The 18,441-nt window shown below is 53.2% G+C and overlaps 1 protein-coding gene across 4 annotated transcripts in view; it reads right to left on the minus strand.

Moving 5' to 3' along the window:
- The window catches only part of LOC102443570 (sarcoplasmic/endoplasmic reticulum calcium ATPase 2-like), a 267,118-nt gene that overhangs the window by 148,576 nt on the left and 100,101 nt on the right, over positions 1–18,441 (minus strand). For all 4 annotated transcript variants that reach the window (XM_075916863.1, XM_075916865.1, XM_075916864.1 and 1 more), the window contains exon 7: positions 11,810–11,890. In XM_075916863.1, coding sequence (XP_075772978.1) covers positions 11,810–11,890 — 81 coding nt within the window. The remainder of the gene's footprint in view (positions 1–11,809; positions 11,891–18,441) is intronic.

The following is an 18,441-nucleotide window of genomic DNA, read 5'->3' on the forward strand; positions in this document are numbered from 1 at the left end:
GCTCCCTGAGTGTGAGGACGGGGTCGACCACCTAGGGCATAGGGTGAGGGTCAGGGTCAGGGAGAGGAGGGAGCGGCGCCACCCAGACCAAGGCCCGCTGATGGAGTGTCGTCATCCCCCTGAGTAAGCGGGGTCAGACCCAGGGCCTCCATCTCCTCGAAGATGGAGCTCAGTTCCATCCCCTCGGCCCCGGAGCTTTCCCCGCTAGCCGCTGAGATGACACTTACTTCAGCGGTGACGGCGGGGGGCTCAGCTGGTACCAGGGCCAGGAGGGGATCCACCCGAGGACTCCTCAGGAGCGGGCTCCGCAGGGGGGACGATGCTGTCCCCCCTCGCTGCCATGGCATCCTCGGCCGGCGCCTCCTGCTGTCGCTCGTCGGGGGAGTTCTCGACAGCGCTGGCCCCCCTGGGAATCTTGCAGAGAGGGGCTTCCCACCCTCCTCAGAGGGGGCAGATTGAGTCTGCAAACGGCACGCTCTGCGCTTTCCCCTGACAAGCGTCCAACCCTCCGAAGTGGAGGTGGAGGGCTGGTCAGCAGGGTCAAGGCCGGGGGGCCCAATTGATCTTCGGGAGGGGCGTTGAGGCAGGGGAGGGAGAGCGGGGGGAGGGAAACCAACTGGGGGGAGCCCTCTCCCTCGCCCAGCAACAACCGCATCACCCTCTCCTCCTTGGGCCCCGCAGAGCCGGATGGAGTGGAAGCAGGGCCCACCTGCTCGCTCGAGCACGCCAGAAGGGATGCCCTCTGGATCCCGAGCAGAGCCGTTGGTTGGAGGAGGGGCAGCCGCAGAGGCCGGACTACCAGGGGGGCCGGCGGTGGTAGGGCCGGTACCCTCTCAGGCCCCGGGGGGCCCGGACGCCTCCCCTGACCGGACCAAGGGGCAGTCCCTCCGAATGTGCCCCATCGCCCGGCAGAGGAAGCACCGGGCCTCACGCGTTGAGTAATGGACATGGTAGAGGGCTCCCTGGTAGGGCACCATAAAGGACCCCTCGAGTGCCACCCTGCCATGTGCCGCCGGCAGCAGCTGCAGCTGTACCTGCCGGCGGAAGGACAAAACGTGGCGGAGGGCAGGGTCCTTACAGCCCAACAGGAGCGGGCTGATAGTTGAAATAGGCCTTCCCAAGGTGGAGAGGGAAGGCAACAGGGCGGCATTGGGGAGGAAGGGAGGGACGGAGGTGAGGACCACCCGTACGCCCAGGTCCTCCAACGGTTCGAGGGGCACGTGCACACACCCCACCGCCAGGCCCCTCTCCGCCTCCTGGGCGGCGGCCTCCGAGGCAAGGAAGAACACGACCTTCCCGTACGTTTTGGAGGCCCCCACCACCCTCGCCAACGCCCGCACGTAGTTTCGATGTGGGGCGAGGCGGCGACCAGGAGGCAATGGACTCCATGCCTCCTGGTCATGGTGGGAAAGGGGCCTCGGCCACCAGGGATGGAGCTGGAGGCGGCAGTCGGGGCTGATGATGCAGCGGCACGCTGGGGGGGCGGCAGCAGCAGCCACCTGGGCGTACGCTCTGGGGGCCGGAGGAGGATCACCCCTAGAGCCGGTGAGGGGAACAGCAGGGGAAAGAGGGGCTGCGGCAGATGGCTGGGCCGCAGTGGGCGGGGCGGCCTCGGCCGCGAGAGTTTTAACTTTCCGGGCCGGGCCTTTGCCTTTCTTCCCCCCTCGGCCTTTTTTTCCAGCTGAGGTAGAGGGTCCACCCATATCAGGGGGGACATCGGCCGCGGCAGGCACGGGGCCCGGGTTAGGGGTCGGGAGGTCAGCCGCAACGTTTGACGGGGTCAGTGGCACTGGGGGACCTTTGGGACCTGTGAGGTTAAGGGAGGAGGCCGGAACCTCCTCCATCATGGTGGAGGGGGGCAAGCGCTGGGGGAGGTGGGGAGGGGGTAGGGGAACTCCTCCCCGCCTTTCAGTCGGCAGGGGAGGAGTGGGGACCAGTAAGGGAAACTGGGGAAGGCGGGACATCTGCTCCTCTTGGGTGGGATAAAGGTGGGGGGAGGGGTCAATTGGAAGGGAAGGGTCAAGGAGAGGTGCCAGCCACTCCTCCCCGCTAAGATGGAGGCGGGGGAGGGGGGCTGTAACACTTGTGGGGAGTAGGGGGACCGGGGGAGGGGGGGCATGTGGCAGCTGCTACTCCTTGCCGGCTATAGGCAAAGGAGGAGGGCACAAAGCAAGGGGCGGGGGGAGGGGAGGGGAAGGGTGAGGGGCAACCACCCCCTCCCGCCAAGTTATTGACAGGGAGGGAGGGCGCTGACAGAGGGTGGGCACTTGTGGGGAAACTGAAAAAGGGACTAGCAGCCACTCCTCCCTGTAAAGATACTGCGTGGGAGGGGGCGCTAGAGGGAGTGGTAAGGACGCACTGGTGGGGGGGGGGGGGGGGGGGAAGCAGTTGCTCCTTCCCGCTTGACTGTTTGCAGGGAGGGAGGGTACTGACAGGGATAGGGCACAAGCAAGGGAACCGAGAGCATTTGAGGCCAGCAACCACTCCTCCCTGCAAGGCTGGGAGCAGAGGAGGAGGGCGCTGGCAGGGGGTCGGGTAACAGGTGCAGGACGGGGGCCTGCTCCCCCGGCTGCACTGGGATACAAAAGGGGACTATGGGGCCGTCAGGGGGAGTGCAATGTGCAAGGGGGCTAACTAAAAAGGAGGGGGAGGGAAGGGGTACAAGCGCTCGGGGCGGGGACCGAAGATCTGGGTGGGGCCAGAGGACTACTGGGAGGCTGGGGGTCGGGTACTGGGTAAGCAAGGTGGGACAGGGCAAAGGTAGGGCCAGGAAGTAGGGCACAAACTATGGTAAGCTAGAGGCGGGCGGGGCAGGTGAAACAAACTGAGGCTGGGTGGGGCTAGTCAACAAACTCAGGGAAGGAGGGCAGGAGGGAGGGGGAGACAGGACTGGCTAGCGGGGCGGAATGGGCAAGGCTTCTGCAGTGGGGGCAGGGCGGGGAAAAAAGGGGGGGGTGAAAGGCCCCCCAACCAAACACTGCTGAGGGAGGGGGGCCGAGTCCGAGGGCGGGGGTCGGGAGCACACCCACGAGTGCTTGTGGGAGGCTCAGTCCTCGCCTGCAGCTGCAGCAGAGCAGTTCCAGCTGGCAAAAGGGCGGGGTTGGTAGCGTGCCCCACCGAGGGGTGAGTCCAGGTGATACAAGGTTGGTGGAGGGGGTCGTGGGGGTGATGGTATGGGGGGGCATGCAGCTGGACCGGGGGAAGGGCTCTACACCTCCCCCCAGCCCCCTCTCGGTGTCTCTGTCCACCACCACCCCAAGAGCAGATAAAACGCTCAGTCCCAACAAACAAACCCCCTCCACAGGCCAACTAGCGGTCCTTGTCTCCCTCGGCGGGGTGCAGATGGCGAAGCAGCAGCAGCGGGCGGGCAGCAGTCAGTGGGGAAAGGCCTCTGGATGGTGGGTGCTGGTGGGGTCCTCTTCCTCCGGAGTGGAGGGGAGAGAGAGGGCAGCCGGCAGGCCCCCCCCATCTCCCCTCAGGCAGCAGCAGCCGCTGGTGGTGGAAGGCGGTGGTGTCCGGGGGTGGCTGGGTGGAGCAGGGAGAGCCCTGGCTGGTGCAGGAGCAGGGTCGGGGGGAGAAGGAAGAGAGCAGCCCCTGCACCCTGCTGCCTCTCCTCCTTCTCTGGACTGGAGTGGGGCACGGGAGTAGCCGCCTGCTGAGCCGGAGGCAAAGGAATCCCTTCAGGAGCCATTTTGGGCAGAGCCTAACCCCTCCCTGTCACCTGATGGGAAGCCAGGGGGCGTGGCCAGGACTATAAAAGCCCAGCCTGAGGACTCAGTCTGTCTCCAGCCTCCAGAGGAACCAGAGGTTGGCTCAGCGCTCCCCACCTGGGAAGCTGAGGTCTGGCCTAGACCCCTGGGTGTGCTTGACCTGGAAGGCAGACATGAAACCCTGTGCTGGCCTGAGCCTGAGGACCGGCTTAGACCTCCAGCCGCGCCTGCCTCCGCGGACCAGCCTGACCACCTGCACCGGAGGACCAGCTGGGACCACTGGACCTGCAAGCAGCAGAAGACTGGCCTGGAACCCCTGAGAGACTGGCCTGGTGCTCAGATACACACTGAGGGGGGAGAAAGGATGTGGCCCAGGGAATAGCGAGGACTGTTAAGTGCCTCAGGGCAGTGTGTTTCAGGCTGGAGACCCTGCTGACCCAGCAGCAGACCGCGCTGCTACTTGTAGGGCCCTGGGCTGGGACACAGTGGAGTGGGCGGGCCTGCATCCCCCTGCCACCCACCTACCGGGTGGCAGCCTCCCCCTCTCCAGGCGAGCTACCTGCACTACTCCCAAACTACTCCCAAACCCTTTGTTACTGTTTGTCATTGCTCTGCCTGAAGTAAGGCCTGGGCTACTGGACTCTGGAACTAACTGTACTTGATTACAGCCCGCCCTGAACCAGGGCCTGGCTCCTGTACTGACTGTTTACTTGCTGCCTCACCCTAACCTAGGGCTGGGCTCTTAACTTAACTGTGTTTGTTTGCTGTGCTGTCCTGCCCTGACCTAGGGCTCTGGACCTGTGTTTGCCTGTCACCTGCCCTGAAGCAAAGCTGGGCTCAGAACTGTTTGTCTCTCGCCCTGCCCTGAAGCCGGGCTGGGGTTACCGGACTATCAATTGGCCTCTTTTGTTGTCACCCGAGCTTTGACTATTGACTTGGGGGGTTGTTTTAAGCACCCACAGCAGTAGGGCGCAGTGGCCGCCCACTGACCTGGAACCCCCTCCGGGAGGCCTAACCGGCTACAGTGCCTGAGACTTGTCAGACTGCTGTACTGGGTCTGAGGCAGGTCTTAAGCTTATATTGCTTGAAAAATCATTAAGGTGTAAGTCTGTATCGCACCATGCTCTTGATTTCAGCTTTGCACAGTGAGGGCATTTCTAGGGAAATACGTGCCTCGCCAATGCAGTGGACACATTGAGTGTGTCTGTCTGACACAGGAATGGGATCCTAACTACAGGGGAGGAAGAAAAAAAAACTGGGATGAAAATATTTTTTGTTTAAACAAACTGGAAACTACTAACAAGGAAAACTGTCTAATTATAGGGTAAAAACGGGGTAAAAGGGTTTACTTATCTAACACCACAGGAGGAGGTAGGGGACAGTGCTGAGCCCTGTCTCTGGTCAGAAGTCGGAAAGAAGGAACCGAGTTTTTTTTTTTTTTGGGGGGGGGGGGGGGGAGAGAATGACTTGTGTATACGCGATGTCTGCACAGTAGAAGCACACAGCTGGAGGCGCACACATGAGCAGTCCCAAGGACACTGCTCTGAAAACTCAGATTGAAGGCTTGGTGGTGCACCGACCCGATGTAGAGCACCCACAGCGACATCTCTCAAAGAATTACTTTTGTTACCATTAGCCAGTCTAATATGGAGTAATATTTTCAAATTTCTGTATGAATCATTACATAAGATTAGTTGCCTTCAAATTTGAAAGACTGATCAAACAAAAATGTTAGATACAAGTGGAAGGGACTAATGAAGAGGAAAATGGTGACAGTCAATTGGTTACATTTATATTCCAGGCTGCACCCTCCTCCCCCTGTTCAGGTGTCATGAATTAAACTATCAGGGCTCGACAAATTGCTGTTTCTACTTACCCATGGCGAGTAGTTTTCAGCCAGTCGCCCCATTCACCAGCACTGCGCGCATGCACAGTGCCGGTCTGGCACATGTGCGGTGTGGGGCTGGCGATTGGTTGAGCCCTGCTCATTATTAAGGATGTAAAATCCCATTTCGTTAGTTAACCAGTTAACTGTTAAGTTTAATCGGTTAACTGATTAAATGGGGCCATGGGGCTCCAGACCTGCTGGTCCAGCCCAGGGAGAGATGAGGGCTGCCAGTTCCCAGCCTGCACGGGCTTGTGGGCTGGGAGTTGGCACCCCTGCGTGGCATAGAGGGGAGCCAACAGCCCCCCCCCCACCACCACTTGCAAGGCTGCCAACTCCCAGTCCGCAACCTCCGTGGGCTGGGAGTTGGCAGCCCTGTGGGGCTGGAGCAGCCCTCTGTGTGCAGTGGGCTGCAGGCAGGATGCTGCTCCCGGGTAATCGGTTAACACTTCACATCCCTACTTCTTATAACCCAATACTTAATTCTCAAGGACAAAAAGCCTGTCATCTTTGTTGGGAGTAGGGAGGGAAAGGAATAACCTAAAGAAAAAGCATTACAACCTCAAAGGACTAGATAATGATGCTATGATTAGGTTTACAACATGGTAAAACAGAAATCCAAAATAAAAATGAGACTATTAAATTCATGTATCTAATCATTTACTATCCAATTATTTTTACATGCCTTTAAATGGACTATACACAAGTGGAGCTCACATCCAGATGTCTAGGCATCTGTCAGAAACAAACACACTAGCCTCCTTTTTCCTTTACTCATTACTTTTAAATGAATCCACAAAAGCTGTAGATTAGAATTTACATGATTTCAGGTACTTTAAAGCAGGCATAAGAGCACAGAATGCAATCAGAATTTAGTGGAGGGAGGGTTCAGATGAAGAGTGCCCTTAGCTCAGTGGCGGACAAGAGGCTGACAGTGGGTCGGATCTGGCCCACCAAGCCACCAGACAGCAGACTGGGGCTGCCTCGCTGGAACCCTTAGGCAGAGAACAGTGCATGCTGTGAACAGCCAGCTACTCTCCACTCTGGACAGCTGGGGAGGAGGGAGTCTTTGCATGCTGCCCCCACCATCCACCCCCCAGCAAAAACTCTCAGCTCCCAGTGGCCAGTTTCTAGCCAATAGCAGCTGAGAAACTTTTTGGGGGCGGGGGGGAAGCAGCGCGAGAAGCTTCCCTCCCATGCTGGGAGCAGAGCCACATGGAGTAGCCTGCAACCTCGGGCTGCAGCAGACAGCCTGCCACAGATTTCTGCAGGGCTGCTGGCTAGGAGCCACCTAGTTAAGAGCCTTCCAGCCAGAGCCTGCCTCTGGCACACACACCCCTCTGACTACCTGCCCCAGGCCTCCACCCAAACCCTCTGTATCCCCTTTTCCCCCTTCTTCCAAGTAACATCTCCCTCCCAGACCCTGCACCCCCTCTCCTACACCAGGCCAGAATCCTCTCCAGCACTCACACCCCTCCCTGACCCTACACTACAATCCCCTGCCCCAGGTCATCACCCAAACCCTCTGCACCCCCTTCATCCAGATCACAACACCCTCCCAGACCTTGCACCCCCTCCTAGAGCCCCTCCCTCAGGCCAGAATACTCTCCTGCACCCCAAGCTCCTTCACCCAAACTCCCTCTCAGACTCCAGTAGGGATGTTAAGTAGCCATTCATTTGCTAATCAAGTAGTCAATGGAATTTCCATCAACTACTTGACTAGTCTTTAAGGAAGGGCACTTAAAGCACTCACTTCAGGCTCATGCTAGGTCTCAGCACAATTCCCAGCTGCGTTCTGCACTCTTAAAGGGACAGAGGCACAGGCATGCAAAGATACTGGCTCAATCTCTGGTCCCCTGCCAGGTCTCAGAACAATCCTTCCCCACACTGCCACTCTGCATTCTTAAAGAGACAGAGCAGCAGCAGCTAGTCCTGCAGGTCTCAGCACAAGCCCCCCCCCCCCCCCAACCTTCTGCATTATTAGGGACTTGGGAGCGGGCATGTTGGACCCGCACACTGCAAACGCTGCAGACCAGAGCCCTGCAGAAAAAGGCAAACCTTTCTTGGTTTCACTGTATTTCACAAAGACAGACAGCAGACTTACTAGGTAACCTCTCCCTCCTGCCGAAGGAAACAGAGCACTTGAACACACTGCTGTGGAGTGTGAAAGACCCTGTAATATAAATAAGGTCTTCATCCTGCAAATGCTAATCCCAGTTGTGCTTTGTTATTTTACTTATGAGTCACTGTCTCTGTTTTCTAGTGTAGTTTCTTGGTTCTTCAAAGACCTGGCATCCACCCTTAATGACTTTCAAAGCCTGTCCCTGTCCCCAAACAAATTGTAAAACTTAATGGCAGTCACTTGTCTGGAACCCATAGAAATTGTTTGGCAACAGGCAACTCGCCTAGTCAGTGCCACTGCAGCCCCTGAGCTGGGGCTCAGAGTCAGGCACGTCAGGTTACAAATACTTCGATTCCTGTTAAAGACACACTGGTTACTGGAATTCTGTCCAGCCAGAACTTGCCTCTTCCCCCAGCTCCCTCCCCACCAGCCCTCTGAGGCTCAAAGGGAATCCCACTCCCTTCTCATGCTACCCAGTGCAGCTGGAGATCAGGCTGTCTCTCCCAGACCACCCCCCACCCCATAGGCCGAAATTGAGGTAGACTGTCCTCTACCTGTACAGTGACCATATTTTCTGAACCAAAAATAGGAACATGTTAGCCACACCCCCTAGCCTCATTAGCCACACCCCCTAGCCTCGTTAGCCACACCCCCTGATCCCTTAGGTCACACCCACCTGCCACATGAAGTCCCACCCCTAGAGGTAGTACTTTCAGGGTCAAGATGGACACATGACCGGAAGTAAAGGGTGTTGTGTGACCCCTCTAAGAACTGCTCCCACCATCCTCTACCAATAGGGATGGTTTGGACCCCATAGGAGCCCCCCCCCCATGCAACTATCCCACAATTGCATTAATCCAGCTTGCACTGCATTAACTCGGGGGAGAGGACGAGAGTGCCTCTATTTCAGTGGTTCTCAAACATTTTGGCCCGTGAGCCACATGGCTCAATGTAAACCTCTCCGCAAATCACCAGCTGCTAACAGAAGCTCACTGTTAATTACATAATTACACCCAAGCCATTTTCTTAGTGCTGCAGCTGGGGGGAAACAGTTTAAATTTGTAAACAGATTAAGTGTTTTAACTCTCTCATGTGGTTTATCAAACTTCATTTTAAATAAAGTAAAATCATTTATGTCCAACACAAAAGGTTCCAATGTTTTCTTTATAACAGGGGTCGGGAACCGTTTTTGGGTAAGGGGCCACAGAATCACAGAAAAATCAGTTGGGGACCACACAAGTGAGAAACAATAATACTCCTTGCACAACCCCCAACGCTCACTGTGGCCCCCAACTGAAACACTTCACTCCTCTGGCGCTCCAGCCCCACAGGGCAGGGGGAAAGGACAGGGAAGACTGAGGTTCAGGGCTTCTCATAGGTCAGGTTTACTTTTCTGATGGATTTTATGGACTTCCTTAGGCTCTGGGGTGGGGACAAAAGTGAGGGGTTAAGTGCGTGCGACAGAGCTGCCAGCGAGCAGGACAGCGATGGGGGTGCAAGATCTGGGAGAGAGATGGGGTGCAGAAGGGGGAGGGTTGCGAGGTTGGGTGGGAGGTAGGGTGCAGAAGCAGGCTGGGAGTAGTGTCTGGCCAGTGGGAGGTAGCAGGAGCAAGGGAGAGTGCAGTGTGCGGCCAGGAGGGAGGGTGCAGGAGCAACAGTGGATGCAGTAGCAGGGTGGGGGTAGGGTGTATGGCCAGGAGGAAGGGTGCAGGAGAGGACTGGGGATAGGGCTTTGGACCTCCCTGGCCTGGCCCCCTCAGTACCAGACTCATCCCGGATGAGGGATTTTTCCAAACCAGAGGTGGCCATTTCAGGTCCCCTGCAGCTGACCCCCCACTGGGCATCCTGGCTCCTGCCCACCCCTGCAGCCCATCGATTCCCTGCACCACCACCCCCAGTCAGTCGGTTCCTGTGCATTCCTGTCCCCAGTCCCGCGAGCCACATGATGGCCCCCACACCCTACCCCCCGCCAGCAACCCAGCTAAACTAGGCACCACCCACCGCCACAACTCAACTGAACCATGCGCCAACCATACTCCCTCCCACCCCCCGCACAACTCAGCTGAACCACGTGCCATCTGCACTCCTCCTGCAACGCAGATGGACCTCACACTGCCCACATTTCCCCCCCCTCCAAACTTAGCTGAACAGTGAGATGGTTCCCTGCCTTCCCCTCCCCCCAGCTGCTTACCTGCTTTCCTGTGGGAGCCTGGGAAACACCTCCCCCTGCTCCTATTGGCTAGATTCCCAGCAGCAGGGAAAGGCTTCAGGAACTGTCCTTCCAGGCTCCTGTTCCCCCGTCCAAGGGAGGGGGAGGGGGAGGGGAATTAGCAGCACGCAGCAGCTTCTAGCGGTGTTTGGAGTCCCATGGCTTTCCGGGACATTTCAGAGTGGCACAGGGCACCAAGGCAGGACATTAAAAATTGGGACTGTCCCCAAAAAACTGGGACAAACGGTTAGTGTATCTATCTGCTACCTTAGCACAGCTGCAGCTCTCACTTCCAGTCTCTCCCAGCCCCAGCCCCCACCCCAGCCCAGCTCCTCTGCCAGTGTAGCAGCGGGGACTTCCCTTTGCTGTCAGGGTGGGATGCTACAGGTGGGCAACCAGGACTGAGCCAGCGTCTGGCACTCAGGCCCCCCGTCCTTAATAATGCAGAGCAGCAGGGGAGAGGCTTGTGCTGAGACCCATGGGACTGGCTGCTCTGTCCCCTTAAGAGTGCATAGCGGCCGGTGGGCAGGGGGGGGACAGTGATTGAGTAGTCGATAGTGCTACCCAATAACCTCCTGCTTATCAGGTAGTTGACTACTCCTTCACATCCTTAGAATCCACCCCCTCTCCTGCACCCCAGTCTCCTACCCCAAGCTCCCTTCTGCACCCAGTCTCTGTCCCTGACCCCACACTCCCCTCCACAGAAGTGCAGCCCTCGACCACTTGCCAAAATCTTAGAGAGTGGCCCCCCACTAAAAATTATTGCCCACCCCAGGTTAACTGATTAAAAAGGCAGCAGGGGGGCAGGGAGCTGCTCCAGCCCCCACTGGTTAACATCACCCGTTAGGGGTGATGCTTACTAGTTAACCTTTCACATTCCTATTACAGATTGCTGTAATAACCCATAAATCCAGTGTCTCTGTTCAGGCCATGAGTTTTAGTGTCTAGCAAACTTATAAATTTAAGATCCCAAGCTTGTCTTTTGAAAGTGTTGTACAGGTTTGCTCCTAAAACAAGCCAGATACAGAGTGATAACTTTGTGAGAAACATTCACCCATGGGTGATAGAATTTTTTCATCTTATTTTCCGGTGAGAGTTTGTTTGAGAGTAGCGATTGCCTGGTTTAAGCTGTTAATGGGGCATTCAATACACTGCATGAGGTACCTTAGAGATGCAAAATCCCATTTAACTAATTAAAAATGGAGGCAGGCTACAGCAACCCCCATGCCACGGGCAGGGGCTATTCCAGCCCAGCTGCTTCCGGCCCCACACGAGGCTGCTGACTTCCATCCTGTGATCCCATGTGGGCTGGGAGCTGACAGTCCAACGGGCCTGTTCCCGGGTAACAGTTAACTCAACACACCTTTCACGATCCATGGATCCTACACATTTCTCACGTGAGACGTAGGGATGTGAATGGTTGTTTACCATTGTAGCAGAAGTAGTATGTCCATATGTTTTGCATCTGCACAAAGCAGTTGTTTGCACAACCCAGTACTTTTTTTTTTTTTAAATAGATGATTGGTGGCCAATCATTCGCCCCAATTCTGGTATCCTCTGATGGTGGATACATTTATGTACAATGAACCTACAACAAGTTCAATAAAACTTCAAACACCATTTAAAAAAAAAAAGCTCATTAGTCTCCCACAAGCTGAGCCTATATAGGCAAGTATTTAGTAGTATATGTACATTGTTGCAATGAGAGATTGTGAGATCATGTTGTTCAACAGGATCATTACCCGTTGTGACACAGTCCCCAAGCAAACCACATTACTTAAGCACTTTGGACGTGGTTTCCAGTGGACTTTTCAAACAGACAATGAATCAAAAACATTTCCAAACATGTATGTACATAACCCAAAAAAATGACACAAGCCTACCTGTCAGAATTGACTGGTCTACCCTTAGAGTTGTAGATTTGATAGAAGTAATTCTTATATCAGCAGGAACTTTGTCACCAACTACAGATTCAAAACAGAGTTAGAGAATTTAGTTATTCGGTTATGATTTATAAGCCATCATTCTAACTTTCTGGGTGTTAGAGTAACTGCCAAGTGTTCAGTTAACAAAAGCTATAGGAAATGCTGGGAATAAAGTTGCAATTTTTTTACAAATGTGTTCTAAAATTCACTTTGAACTGCTAAAATAATTCAGACTTGTGTAAGCACTAATACGTTTGGTTTGGGGAACAAGTTCACAAGTTTCTGAAAAACAAAAACGTGAAAACATTTTGTTTCCATTGAGTCACTTCTCAGAACACCTTGAGATCGTCTGGACAGAACATGGTCTACTAGAAGCTGAATGAGTTCCAGAAGCAATTGAAGAGAGAGTTACTCACCTTGTGCAGTAACAGCAGTTCTTGGAGATGTGCATCCCCGTGGGCACTCCACTCTGGGTGCTGGTGTGCCCTCGTGCCAGCGACTGGAGATTTTTCTAGCAGTGTCCTCTGCACCATGCACATGCCCTGGCCCCCTCTCGTGCCATTGGTGTCAGTTGGGCGCGCAGCTCCCTCCACTTCTTCTCTACCCTGGCTAGTAGAGCATGGGGGCTCCAAAGCAGGGGAAGGAGGGAGGGTATTGTGTCCCCCTGGGGGTGCTCCATCTCGAAGAACCACCATTACTGCACAAGGTGAGTAACTCTCTCTTCTTCGAGTAGTGTCCCCGTGGGTGCTCCACTCTGGGTGACTATAAAGCAGTGGTCGAATTGTGTATGTGGGTTTGGAACCCTGCCACGGTCACCAAGGAGAGCACCACCTGACCGACAGCCATAAATGACACAATGGAAGATGCGAGGGCATAATGCTGTGCAAGCGAGTGGTCTGACGACCAAGTGACTACTTTGCAAATGTCCTGGAGAGGTACGTTTAGAGAAAGGTGGTTGTAGAAGACATGGCTCTAGTCGAATGGGCAGTGATGGTGCTAGGGGCTCTTTGTTGTGGATGTGTAGCATATGTGGATACATGAAGAAATCCACTTTGAAATCCTCTGAGAAGAGACAGCTGGTCCTTTGAATCGTTCAGCTAAGAATTAGGAAGAGCCTAGGAGATATTCTCCAGGATTTTGTGCGATCAATGTAGAACGCGAGCGCTCTGCCAACGTCGAGGGTGCGCCATGCAGCTTGGGATGGATCAGTGTGCAGCTTTGGGAAGAACGCAAGTAAGCGTATGGTTTTGTTAATGTGGAAAGGAGAGGGGATCTTTGTGGGGAATTTAAGGTGGAGCTGAAACGTCACTCTGTCCTTGCTAAAAATTGTATTGGGGGGGGGGGGGTCAGCCATTAGTGTGGCAAGCTCCCCATCTCTCCTACTGGAGATTATTTCAACTAGGAAAAAAGAGACCTTCATAGAGAAGTATGACCATGAGCAAATTGCCAAAGGCTTGAAAGGTAGCTTTGTCAGGCTCTCAAGTATGTGGTTCAGATCCCAGACAGGAACTGGTGGGCAAATGGACGGAAAAGTGTTTTGTAAGCCAGTGAGAAATCGCTTGGTGATTGGGTTAGAAGGGAAAGAGTTGCCGTCAGTGGTGCGATGAAAGGCTACTATGTGTACTTTGATCGTATTTAAAGACAGGCCAGTCTCCCTTAGATGCAACAGGTAGTCCAATATGAGGGGAACTGGGGTGGTTTCAGGGGGCATGGGACGGTTACGTTTGAGCCACTCTGAGAATCTAGTTCATTTGTAAAGGTAAGTTTTTCTGGTGGACTCTCTCCTGCTGTTGATTAATACTTGTTTTACTCTGAGCAGGTGTTTTCGGCACCTTGGAGCCATGAAGGAACCACGCATGGAGGTGGAGTATGTGGGGTTCGGGATAGAGAATTCTGCCGTGACTCTGGGAGAGAAGACCGTGTTGAAGCGGAAAGGTGTATGGATCCGCTACTGTCATTCTGTGGAGGTAAGGGAACCATGTTTGTCTCAACCACACAGGTGCAATGAGAATCACGTGGGCTTGTTCTGTTGATGATGACCTTGTGGAGCACGGGAAGGGGTGGGAATGCATAGTTACAGTGCATCCCATTTGATAGAGAAGGAATCCCCAAGGGAGTGCTTTCCTAAGGCTGCTCCGGAACAACAGAGGTGGCATTTGCGATTGGCTCTGGTTACGAAGAGGTCTATATCTGGTTGGGGGGAAACACGTAATTGAGGGCTTGTGTGTATCTCCCATTCGTGGTGTTCATAGAACTTGCGAATGAGTGTGTCCACTGTGAAGTTTAATACTCCTGGGAGGTAAGGAGCAATAGGGGTAATTTGGTGCGCCAAGCACCAATTCCACAGTTTGAGAGCTTCCATGCATAGGGATGGCGATCAGGCACCACCTTGCCAGTTGATGTAATACATGCAAGTCGTATTGTCCGTCATAATGTTGATTGTCTTGTGTGCTTTGTGGTGCAAGAAATGCTGGCACGCATACCGTATCGCTCTGAGTTCTAAAAGGTTGATATGGAGCATTTGCTCAGTGAAGGACCATTTGCCTTGGGCAGTGAGGGATCCTAAGTGGGCTCCCCATCCTATGAGTGATGCATCGGTCGTAATGGTGAGTGTCGGGGCCGGTTCATGGAATGGAATGCCACTTAGAACATTGTGGGGATCCGTCCACCAGTCTAAGGAGTTGAGGACCTGTGGTGGAATGGTAACTGTCTTGGAGGGGGGGGGGGGGGTCTCTGGGCCAAGTGTAAAGTGTGGCAAGCCAAGATCGAAGACCTCTCATATGGAGCCTGGCAACGTAGGTTGACACGGCCACGTGGCCTAAAATTTTTAGGCATTCACGGACTGTTGTGGTAGAGGTCACCCGCTACTGCTATGAGGTTGCATAGAACCTTGAATCTGCATGTGGGCAAAGTTGCTCTGGCTGTGCCAGTGTCGACATGTGCTCCTATAAATTCTAGGGCTTGGGTAGGCTGGAGTGTGGACTTCTGATAGTTTATATGGAACCCAAGCCAGAGCAGAAAGTCCGTGGTGGTCTTGACCATGTCCTGTGTCTCTCGGAAGGACGTGCCTTTTATGAGACAGTCGAAGTATGGAAATATTATGACTCCCTGACGTGTATGGTATGCCGCAATGACGGCTAGGGTTTTGGAAAAAATTCTGGGAGCTGTTGAAAGCCCGAAAGGGAGCACTCGGTATTGGTAATGGTGAAGACCAACTGTGAATCATAGAAACCGCCTGTGGGTGGGATGAATTATGTGAAAATATGCATCTTGCAGGTTGAGAGCTGAAAGCCAATCTCCTTGATCTAGTGCTGAAACTATTGTTGCTAGGGTCAACATTTTGATTCGTCAGTAAGTGACATATTTGTTGAGCCTCCTTAAATCCAGAATGGGTCTCCATCCTCCGTTCTTTTTCTGTGTTAGGAAATAAGTGGAGTAAAATCCTCTCCATTGGAACTCTGTTAGTACTGGTTCTATAGCGCCCAACTGTAGAAGGTGAAGCACCTCTCATTGAAGGGGGGGTTGTCTCAAGAGAGGAGTCCCTGAAGAGGGACGGGGTGGGAGGAAGGGAGGTGAAGGGGATGGAGTAACCCAACTGGATGAGCTCCAATACCCATTTGTCTGATGTTATTTGTGCCCATTGTTGTAAAAAGGGCCGGAGGAGACGGTTGAACTGTAAATAATTGGCTGATGGTGCAACCGCAGGAAAAGTGTCTTTCTGGCTATCGACCAAACCTTCAAATCTGCTGTTCTGATGTAGAAGGTTGGGATGCTGAGGCTTGATGATGCTGTTGATGTTGGGGTCTACGTCGTCATTGGGGCGTGTGTTTTTTACGGAAATCATACCTCGATTGTGGTCAGTATAATTCCCTGGGCCTTTGATAAATATTGTATCCGGCTCTCTTGAAGGGTGGGCGTGTACATGCCCAGGCCCAGGGTCCGGAGGGTCGTGCGGGAGTCCATCGAATGAAGTACCTCCATCAACCTTTTTGCGGCAAAAACGGATCTTGTCAAAGGGCAGATCCTTGACCTTTTGCTGCAAAGTCCCTCGGTACCCCTGATGCTTGGAGCCAAGATATCCTACGCATCACAAAACTAAGCAATTGGGCAACAAAACGGCAAATGAAATTTCATGTGGATAAACGTAAAGTAATGCACACAGGAAAAAATAACCCCAACTATACATAAAATATGACAGGGGCTAATTTAGCTACAACTAATCAGGAAAGATCTTGGAGTCATCATGGATAGTTCTCTGAAGACGTCCACGCAGTGTGCAGCGGCAGTCAAAAAGCAAACAGGATATTAGGAATCATTAAAAAAAGGGATAGAGAATAAGATGGAGACTATTGCCCTTATATAAATCCATGGTACGCCCACATCTTGAATACTGCGTACCCATGTGATCTCATCTCAAAAAAGATATACTGGCATTAGAAAAAGTTCAGAGAACGGCAACTAGAATGATTAGGGGTTTGGAACACGTCCCATATGAGGAGAGATTAAAGAGACTGGGACTTTTCGGCTTGGAAAAGAGGAGACTAAGAGGGGATATGATAGAGGTCTATAAAATCATGCGTGGTGTGGAGAAAGTGAATAAGGAAAAGTTATTTACTTGTTCCCATAATATAAGAACTAGGGGCCACCAAATGAAATGAATGGGCAGCAGCTTTGAAACAAATAAAAGGAAGTATTTCTTCACAGCACACAGTGAAACTGTGGAACTCCTTGCCTGAGGAGGTTGTGAAGGCTAGGGCTATAACAAGGTTTAAAAGGGAACTAGATAAATTCATGGAGGTTAAGTCCATTAGCCACGATGGGTAAGAAATGGTGTCCCTCCCTAGCCTCTGTTTGTCAGAGAGTGGAGATGGATGGCAGGAGAGAGATCACTTGATCATTACCTGTTCGGTTCACTCCCTCTGGGGCACCTGGCATTGGCCACTGTAGGCAGACAGGATACCAAGCTGGATAGACTGACCCAGTATGGCTGTTCTTATGTTCTTACAATAGCCGAGGCTGTGACGCGGGCAGTAGTGTCAGTGACATCCATTGCGGACTGTAATGACGTGCGAGAGATTGTCTGGCCCTCCTGCATGATGTTGAGGACAGGCCTGTTGTGCTCGGGCAGAAATTCTACGAGCTCATGCAACTTGGAATAACTGGAGTAATCGTAATCTGCTAGCATGGCAGTATAGTTTGCTGCTCTAAGGATCAAAGTGGCTGAAGAGTATACTTTGCATCCCATAATGTCCATTCTTTTATCTTTGTCATGTGGTGTAGATCTGATATTAGGCTGTCTCGACCTGTGTCTAACAGAGTCAACCACTAGGGAATTTGGGGGAGGGTGAGTAAAAAGCAAGTCCATTCCCTTTAGTGTGATAAAGTACTTGCGATACGCTCTCTTATTGGTGGGAGTGATGGATGCCAGAGTTTGCCAGACGTTCTTGGCAGGGTCCATAATGGCCTTATCCATCGGGAGGGCAATCCTAGAAGACGTGGGGGGCTGCAAGGTTCACAAGAGGTGGTATTGCTTTTCTTGGAACTCCTGTAAATCCCATTCTTGCGCTAGTGCAACCCTTTTAAAAAGTTCCTGGAACTTTTGAATCATCTGGTAGAGGCTGAGATGACCACCTCGTCTGGTGATAATTCTTCTTCTTCATGCCGGGGGGGGGGGGGGGGGGGGGGAGAGAAGAGAACCTGTCTTCTTCAAAGAGTCCTCTATCTCAGTTTGGATAGGGGAATTCGGCATCATCGTGGATGGTGTAGGTTGAGGAGAGCAGGATGGTCTTCTGGAGGTTGTTGGAAGGCGCAACATGGTGACTCTTCCTTTGGGAATGCAAGTCCCCTGGTTGCCATTTCCCAGGGTAAGGGGGCAGTGGGTATGCGTAGTGGTGTGCATACCACAGTTGTAACAGCAGCGGATATACATATGTAATAGGACCCGTATCCCAACATGGACCTCTCCGTATTGGGCTGGAATGTTGGGATGAGAAGAGACTGTGTGGCTCAGTGCTGGCTTCACTTGGAGAGACTGGTAGAATCTGTGATCTATGGGAATGCACCGACTGTATGGAGGAGCATGCAGTTAGTGGTGCCAGTGAGAGATGGCTAGTTAGGGGAGACCTGTGCTGTAGATGCTCCCATGTCAGTTTCAAGCTTTGTGTAGTAGTCGGTGCCACCAGTAACGAGTGCTTGGGAGGCAGCATTTCAGCACAGGCTCTCTTAGGTGCCGTAACCGGTGCCGACAGATGGCTGTTTTGGTGCTGGCAGGTGCTTATGAAGTACACCCTTTTGTGCTATGCTGGCGTCTTGGACGGTTCCGTGCCAAAGGCACCGGGCCTGTCCGCGGTGCTTACCCTTGTGGAAGTCGGTGCCGAAGTTAGATCTGGCTGGAAACAGCCTGGTTTTGGACAGATTTGTCAGAAGAGGTAGAGGGACACGTTTTGTCCATACCTTTCGGCTCAGATGTTGATTTTAAGGTAGATGACGTGTCCTCAAGAAGTTGGCTGGAGCAACTTTTCATATAAAAAGATTTTTAACCTGTTGGCACAGTAGCAGCGCGCTCTGGTCGTCAAGTTAGAGCAGCGAGG

Source organism: Pelodiscus sinensis, unplaced genomic scaffold (assembly GCF_049634645.1).
Source record: "Pelodiscus sinensis isolate JC-2024 unplaced genomic scaffold, ASM4963464v1 ctg36, whole genome shotgun sequence".
Taxonomy (NCBI): Eukaryota; Metazoa; Chordata; order Testudines; family Trionychidae; genus Pelodiscus; species Pelodiscus sinensis.